The 9110-nt window shown below is 39.0% G+C and overlaps 1 protein-coding gene across 1 annotated transcript; it reads right to left on the reverse strand.

The window, feature by feature from the left end:
- Window positions 1-4870: 4870 nt before the first annotated feature.
- LOC110937398 (cytochrome P450 710A11) lies at window positions 4871-6703 on the reverse strand. Its single transcript, XM_022179823.2, has one exon. The coding sequence runs from the start codon at window positions 6563-6565 to the stop codon at window positions 5048-5050; it is 1518 nt and encodes a 505-aa protein (XP_022035515.1). The 5' UTR covers window positions 6566-6703; the 3' UTR covers window positions 4871-5047.
- Between the last annotated feature and the right edge of the window lie 2407 nt (window positions 6704-9110).

The raw sequence follows: 9110 nt of genomic DNA on the forward strand, positions 1-9110 counted from the left end.
GTAGGGTGTCAATAGAAGGAAGAGGCAATCGAACGAATTTCTCATGACAAACGATTTCAGTATGGTTCTTACGAAGCTAATCCATGCCTACTATGATATCAAAGCTACCTAATTGCATGGGTATGAGGTCGATAGGGAATACATGATCGTCAAGAGTGAGGAAACAATCACGAAGAACAGAATCAACGGTAATAGACTTGCCATTGGCAACTTCGATAGTGAATGACTTTGGGAGTTTAGAGTGTGTACAATTTAACATTGATTCAAATTCAAAGGATACAAAACTTTTGTCCGCACCATTATGAAATAGTAAAGAAGCATATAAGTCATTTACAAGAAACTTACCATTCACCGCTCCATTGTCGTTCTGAGCTTGATTCGTGTTGATGTTAAATGCATGACCACGTGGTACTTGCTGCTATTGTTGTTCCTGATTGAGTTGAGGACATTGGGGTCGAAGGTGAGTGGTGTCTCCATACTTGTAGCATGCTCGAACATTATTGGCAGGAGCTTGACTGTTTTGGTTTAGGGTTGGTTGCCTTGTGGTGTGGGAACATTATGACATATCGCAGCTACATGCCCAAACCGATTGCAATTGGTGCAATGGCGGCATGCCATGTTGGTAGGGTGATGGTAATGGAAGGTGTTACACTTAGGATGAGTCCCAGTGTAAGGCTTTCTGGTGGGTTCTTGTGGGGGATTTAGGTTGGCAGCAGGTGTGATCGTGTTGCAACTCTGGCTTTGAGACTCGCATTCCTTACCCTTGTTATCACGCGACTGGGTTTTGGGTTCTTTGGGTTCGGTGGTAGCTTGGTTAACGAATTTGGTAGTGACGGGGGTTGTGGTTTGTTTATCTCTCACATGGTTGTTATTGAGGCTGGTAGCTAGGCGATAGACTAGCTCAATGGTGACAGGTCTTGTGGCTTCAATGGTGTCGCGAATAGAAGAGGGTAAACCTTGCAGGTATTTCCTGATAGCACACTAAGGAGTTGAAACCAGATGAGGTACTATGATGCTTAACTGCTTGAAACGGGTGGTGTAACCAAGGTTATCATCACCGACCTGCTTGAGGTGCTAAAATTCTCCCTCAAGCTTCTGCTGCTCGTGGGGTGGGCAGAACTCGGTCATCATCATTTCCTTAATCTAAGCCCAAGAGAGGGCGTAGGCATCTTCATTGGAGCGGATGTTGCGCTCATTTGTCCACCAGTCGAGAGCTCTCGCCTGGAAGACACTAGTAGCACTTCGGGTTTTCAGGTTCTCAAGAGATTCACTGTTGATGAATGTCGCTTCGATGCTATCGAACCACTCGAGCATCTTAGTAACACCATCGTTGCCAGTGAAGGGTTGAGGCTTGCAAGCAGCGAAGTGCTTGTAGTTGAACGAAACAGGCTTGGGTTGGTCGACCTTGGAATCGACAGAGGAGTTAGGGGTATTGGTTGAGGTAACCTTGCTCACGATATCAAGTATCACACGAGCCATCTGCTTGGCCATGAATGCGAGCATCTTCTTATTGGTGTTTGCCTTGGATCCCTTGTTGGAGTTGGAAAAACGGTTGGAAGACATCTAGAGGATCAAAACAGAGGAAAGGATGAGACTTGATCATAATGTTTTGGAAAAATTAGTTTGTATCATGTAATATGTCACGTAGCATGTAAATGTTTAAAGTAGTTCACATCATATAATGATAAAAGAATTGTAAATTTAATTTGTTCACGAAGAATTATTATTGTTTGAGATTGCAAGGTAAGTGCGACTCGTGTCTTCAACGTTGAAATGAATAGCGTATCAAATGTAAAACACATTAAAATTGATAGAACATAAAAGAGATTCAATATGAAACATGGAATGTCTCGGAATGAAACTAAGACTTTTCCAAAGTGATCGAGATCCTTTTTGAGTTAGGGTAACATGCTTTCGCCTAATAGGTATAATACTCTCACCGAGGAGCGGTTAACGGTAATCACCCTTCCAGTTACCACATCTCCCTATCAATTTAAGGATTTCGAGGCTTTGGCGACTCTGAAAAAATCGAACAGTGGGACTAGTTATCAAGATGTGGGTTTCACCTCTAACTTCGTAACATCGTACCCTAATGTGGTTGGTACTTATCGAACGAAACAAGATATAATCTCAAGTTGTCGATAAGGATCCACTAGAATATGAAACGGAAATTCCCATCAAGATATTGATATCACTCCTGACTTGATGGCGAAATTTCATGCAAAATAACATGTATTGCAGATTGAAAGTCGTCACCAAATGTGGGAATCACCCCTATTTTGGTGAGTCATTTCGATTGTAATATAAGAGTGTCTTCAAGTCTTCACATGTGTATTGTGTTTGCCTTAGGAAAGACATGTATATTTGAGACCAATAAATAGATGAAAAGCAAATAAGAGAGAATGCAAATAGTTTTAAGCACAAACAAGAGATGTTCCTAAACTATAGACTAGGTCAAAAGCATAGCAACTTTTCCTAATTCCCTATAGTTATGGCTCTGATACCAATCTGTCACACCCCAACAGATGGCGGAAACATCAGAGTGGGACGGAAACAAGATTGCTTGAGACATCATAACACTAGTTGTGACAATAATTAAATGATCCAAATTTCATAAGTACTAAAATGGAATACATTGTTCAAAATTCAAATACATCAAGTAGCAAACATAAAGCATGAAACAAAGTAATAGTTCATCTTTAAGGTGTGTATCTAAATCCACCCTAAATAGTTTCTTCGTGTCATCAACTAGCGACCTGAACATGTATTAAAATAATGATCAACAAAAAGTTGGCGAGTATACAAGTTTAATACATAGCATAATAATGAAAAAAGTTTCCTGTTACTAACATACTAAACAAGTGTAAGCTATATGTCAAACCCGAGTTTAACGCAATCCTGATTACCAAACATCGTCGGAACGAAGATGGTCTAACATAGTTTACTTAACAATACCACTAGAATACTGGCGGGGCGTTAGTCCTATAGCGCTATAATTGTTAAGGTATGTTTGCAAAGTTAATGAGCAAATAGACACAAGTATACTTAGCATGTGAGATTAACAAGTATAAAACAAGTCTTATGTTAAAAATGGATAGAGTGTGATTTGTAACAAGTTTAATAGTGATTGTGTGTTTGTGTATAATTGTACATGTTGCACCCAAAGTGTATAAAGTTGAAAATGGGATCGAGTATACTCACGGTTTTGCGTAGTTTTCACTAAACCGGGATCCGAATAGCTGAGGATTGGTACACCGAGATGACCTGAAATGCTTCTGTTCGTGAAAGAAGTTTCAGAGCGTCTGAGAGTGTCTTGGGTGACTGGGAAGGTGAAATGAATGGGGTTAGGCACGTATTGATAAGCTGAGAAGTGACTTTGAGCGAAAGGGCCTTTCGTGCGAGTGGCTTTGGACGATTGGGATTGGAGCGAATGGCCATTCGCACAAAGAGAGTGTCTCTTCGTGCGAAGGTGCTTGTCTCCTTTGCTCGAAGGTTCAAGTTTGATTATTTCGCGTATTTTAGCCGGTTTTCGATGTAACAAGTATAATCGTGTAATGCACAAGTATAAAACATGTATAATGGTGTTTAAAACATTGATTTTCAGTATGAACATGTAAACAAGTCTAAAATGTACAACATAAGTGTGAATAAAATACTCGAATTTCATTATGATCAATAGTCCTGGATTACAAAGTTGAAAAGAAATAAGGTACAATACAAATACAAGTTTTCAAAAATAGAATTACAACAATACTTTCCAAATAAGGAATCGCCTATTTCCGGTTGACTAGATCCGATTTCCAACCGACTAGGGCCATATTCCAGCCGACCAGAGCCGAATAGGGCTAATCCTAGCGATTAATTCACCAATTATCAAAAAATTAGTAAGTGGCAGTCCGACTAGCAATTAGTCACCGACCAGTCGCCTAATCCCTATTTTTCCAACACTGATGCAAAGTATTCCAATTACAAATTATTTCCGGTTTTATTGAACTTATATTCATGTTTTAAAAAACACATATACACACTAAGAGTTGATTTAACAAATTAATAACCTATTAAAAACATGCGGAATAAAAACACTTAACATAAGCTTGAAAAACACTCTCCTAACACATATTCAAACTTGCATGAAAAATAGAACAACCAAAGAGAGTCGGGGATAAATAAACGATAAAGAAATCGAAAGTATGGAGTGAATGAAGAAATAAAATTAAAATTAGAGAGGCATGAGCAGCGTAGCAACTAGCAATGACAGAAGCCGACAGTTGTGAGAGTGTTGGTTTTTTCTAACGGTAAATTTGGATCATTGACGGACCACTGTAGTATCATCAAGCCACCAGCAGAACCACCCATCATATCCATCTTTACTTGGCATAATGTCTATACACCAATTTAGAAGGAAACACAATAATATAGGAAAAATCCTCTTATAGGAATCGAACCAGGACTCATTGGTCACAAAGTCTTATCTCATTACTAAGATGCCACTAGGCTATAAGCCACTTGTGAAAGTGTTGGTGATTGGTAAGGCATCAATAAATAGACCAAAACTTTAAATTTATCTAATTAAGTAGACTCACTAAAACCAATTAATATTTTTGTAATTAACTAGTAAGTTCCCAAGACACATGAAACTTATACCGCAAAATAATACCCTACAATATCTTAATGTGGTATAATCATGACTACAAACAACTCTACAATTCATTAAATGCGTGGCCAATATATATTAATTAAGGTTGTTAGCCACAAATAAAAATAATATTAGAAACATCCAGAAGTCCAGATAAACAAGAATTCGTGATGGCTTAAAACTATACTAAAGTTGAACAAAAAAATAAAATAAAAAACATTTTAAGACGGATAATACTATAATGAAATTCTAGAATCTTATTGAAACAATCATCAATCCATTTAACCAAAAAATTAATAATAACGGGGCATTCCACATGTAACAAATAACCACAAGTCACCATGGCTGATCACCTAATCACAATCCAACAAATGTATAACTCCAACACAAACCACCAACATGTTTTTACACTCACGAGAGACATGGAAATCGTCTACATCTAAGTGACAATACAACTTTGCAATCGTCACGTGGACAGATGGTGGGGACATAAGCAATCTCATCACAACCGTCCGATCGTTCTCGTTTGAAGTCAAACAATGAAGTGAACATCGCGATGAAGAGAACCAAGTGATTAATTGCATACCTCTGCCCCACACACTGGTGGGGCCCCGCTCCAAACGCCAAGTAATTCTTCTTATAAACCCGGTCCTCTTGCCGGTGTTCCATAAACCGGTCCGGGTCGAACCGGTCCGCCTCAATAAACCCTTGGAATGATGACTCGTAAACCGACGGAAAGACAATTGTACCTTTGGGGATTGTGTAGGTTTCCGTTAACGGAAAATCTTCTCCGGCGATGTGTGGGACCAGGGTCGCCGGAGCTCTGTACCGGATAACTTCCCTCGCCACCGCTTCTGTGTACCGCATTTGCCTCAGCTCCTCCGCAGTGATTAGTTTATCACTCTCCGGCGACCAAATTCCGGCGACTTCTTCTCTAACCCTAGATAAAACCTCCGGATGCGAATCGAGCAACGTGACGGCCCAGAGTAGTGACGAAGTTGAGGCGTCTTGCGACGCGAACAGGAAGTCAAACAGGTGGCCGCCGATCTCGGTGCTGGAGGTGTGCGGCGATGGTTTCTCGCCGGAATCTTCGGAAACGGCGATTTCGCGAAGTGTGTCTTGCATCCAGAAGTCAACGAGACACGTAGGCTCTTCACCTAACTTCATCTTCGTTTTACTATCTTCTGCACACACAGCGAGTGTTTTCACCAGCCGTGAAACCGCTAATCTCGCGTTACGAAACGCAAAACCCGGTAAATCCACCGGCAATTTCATCAACCCGACGTTGAAGAAGTTGTAATCGATTTCGAATCGTTTTCTCGACTCGCCGCTTAAATACGGGCCGACGAAAACGTTCTGACTCGTTTCTAAATTCATATCCCGGCAGAGTAACCGGAGAGGAAACGGGTTGGACCCGGAATCCGGTGAATCGACCCATGATTTCAAGTGTTTGAGGATGATATGTTGTTGAAGCTCAGTGTAGGTAGAAAGAGCTTTAGGAGTGAAATTTGGAGCGATACGACGTCGTAAGTCTTTATGCTCTTGACCCATCATGTAAATTAAATTATGCTCGCCGAATAGCTTTTTGCCGAACGGGTGGCCGACGAGGTGGAAAGCGTCTGGCCGAACGTTATTGAAGACTTTGTGGGAAAGTTCAGTTGACCGAATGAAAACAATGAATCTGCCGATTATGTAGTTGGTTGAGAATCCTAACCCGGAGGATTTCGCCATGGTGGATTGAAGATCCCAAAACGACGTCGGGTCACGTACTAGTGATATAGCGTTGCCGAAAAAGGGTAACACTAAATTCGGCCCCGGGACCGAGCGTTTCTTTTTTAAGTAATTGATTTGTTCAATGAAGATGAGAAATGTTGCAAAGGAAAGAATGTACGGCAGTAGCCGAACAAAGACGGTGACGAGAGACTCCATTTGGAAGAAAAGAAAAGAAAAAGAATGAAGAGAGAGTGATTGAAAGAAGGAGGGGGAGGGGAGGTGGTTTAAATGGAAAAGGTTGGTTGTGTGTGGGGTTTTAATACAGCTACAAAAAGGGGTGTTTGAGGTGGCGGTTTGTTAGCTGGTTTCGTTGACGACAAGGGCTGTTGTGGCCGCCCTTGTTCGTGTGTTGTCAACAGTCACGTTTTATTGGTTAATTCGCGAGGGAGGGTTAAAGTGGTTGACAATGAATGTTTGTAAAGGTTAATTTGTGTTGGGAAATGGCGTGCTGCTGCTAATTTAATTAGCCTTAGCCTTGGACTTTTGGGAGTTCATAGGGTCCGGTTTGAAAAATGGTAAAATATAAAAGTCGTTTTTGAATGTTACATGATCTCAGAAAACTTTTTTTTTTTAGAAATTGGTATAATCTAACATGTCCTGATGGTAAAGTGTTGATAATTAAGGATTTTTTTTAGGTTTATCACTCACATGGCGTGGTGATAAAATATGTCATCTCTATCCAAAAGGTGAACGTTTAAAATGATTCAAAATATATAGGACTATTTAAGATTAAGTTAGTTTGTGATTAAAAAAAACAATGATATTTTCTTTATTTGTACGTTTGATATTTTTTTATATACATCCGTTTGCTCTTACATAATCATCATCTTTGATTTGGCTTCTTTTGTACTTACGACATTACGGAAAAAAAAACTAAATTTTATGTTAAATAAAACCATAAAAAAGAATTTTAAATTAAAAACTTCAATGTCAGCACTTTGAGTAGCGTGATACCCTTAGTGTTAACATTTTAAAAAGAAAGTAACTTGTTTATTAACAATTTTACAAATAATATATTTCTAAAATCGATCCTCATAGCTCATCTTTAAAGTAGATTAAAAAGTCATATCGATCCTCATAGCTCATCTTTAAAGTAGATCCAAAAGTCAAAAGGTTTTAATACGCATACTCTGTTGTAAATTAACTAAAAATAAACTATTTTTTTTACGTCAAATTTGGATCACTTACGGACCACTGGAGTATCATCGCGCCACCAGCAGAACCACCCGATCATATCCATCTCCACTAGATAATAATGCCTATACACCAATTCAGAAGGAAACCCAATAAATTTAGGAAAAACCCCCTTTGTGGGAATCGAACCCATGACCTAAGACTATCCGCATAAGTGAAAGGCTATCATTTCTACAAACAGCCTAATCAGCATGCGACATCAGCTTTTCACTTATTCTTCCCACAACCACTCTTTACCCACAACAATAACATGTATATCCTTCCCACAAACAACCTTATTATAATTATTTTATTAAATTTAAACTAAATAAAAAAAAAGGACCCACCATTCCCCCATTCTTCATAATTCTTCCCCAAGAATCCTTAAGAATGAACACCCTCCATGTCATCCTTTACAACACCCACTAATCCATCCCTCTCACAAATGCCCTTCACATAGGCCAAGAATCACCTACAATACAAACATCCTTGATGTGGATAGTCTAATGATCATAAGCCTTATCCCACCACCAAGATGCCACTAGGCTATAATGCCATGGGTTAACTAAATAAACTATGTGTGATTATATTTTATATAATTTTGAGCAGAAATGTGTAATTATATTTTATATAATTTTGAGGAGAAAATTAACGCAACCAAAATTTGGTGTCCTCTGTTAGTCAAACCTCATATCACTTGTCCTTTAAACTAATTATGTTTTTGCTCGAATTTTTACCATTTTAACATATTTATTAATTTATTTATTAGACATTAAAAAAAACTTCAATATTCAAATTGCCTTGGTTTGAGGCAGAAGCTTGTGTTTTAATGAAGTTTACTTTTCAAAAAAAACACATTAAAAAAAACTTCAATATTCAAGGAAAATAATTTATGAATAACTTTTAGGGTTCACGAGCCGAGTCGAACCGAGCGGACCTTTGCTCGTGCTTGGCTCGTTTACAAACCGAACCGCGCGGAGCGGCTCATTTAAAACCGAACCTCAAATCAAGCGAGCGTTTTTCGAGCAGTAAATATTCCGAGCGAGCGTCGAGCGAAGTTCGAGCAATTTGGACAACCATGTTGTCCGATTTAAATTTGCTGAGAGAGACGGTGACAACGTTTGGTCTCAAGTTTTTATGTCTTTAAAAACATGCACATTTCATGGTATAATATTTTTCTTATGAATAACAATGTTGTGGCCGACGAGGCGATGATCATATTGCACGAACAATTACGTTGAGAGCAGAGACGATCGACTTAGGGTAACGACATGAAATATTGAGGCGATAAGCAGCCTGTCGTTTATCGGTTTAGGGTTTAACTTTCAGATTTGTTATTAATTTTTTATTGGCGTGGTTGGTCTAGTACGTATAGATGTGCTTGTAAATTTGTATAGTGAAATCCACAACTTAATGGTAATTTCCATTTCAACTCTAGTGGACCCTCGTCAAAGTGTCGAAATTTTATTTTGACCCGACGAGTACTAACCACATTTGGGGTACGAAATCGTCAAGTTAGGGGTGAAAC

The sequence above is a fragment of the Helianthus annuus genome, chromosome 4 (assembly GCF_002127325.2).
Source record: "Helianthus annuus cultivar XRQ/B chromosome 4, HanXRQr2.0-SUNRISE, whole genome shotgun sequence".
Taxonomy (NCBI): domain Eukaryota; kingdom Viridiplantae; phylum Streptophyta; class Magnoliopsida; order Asterales; family Asteraceae; genus Helianthus; species Helianthus annuus.

Bases quoted from the DNA above. Each gene is read 5' to 3' on its own strand.
- LOC110937398 (XM_022179823.2), bottom strand. From the start codon at position 6,565: ATGGAGTCTCTCGTCACCGTCTTTGTTCGGCTACTGCCGTACATTCTT.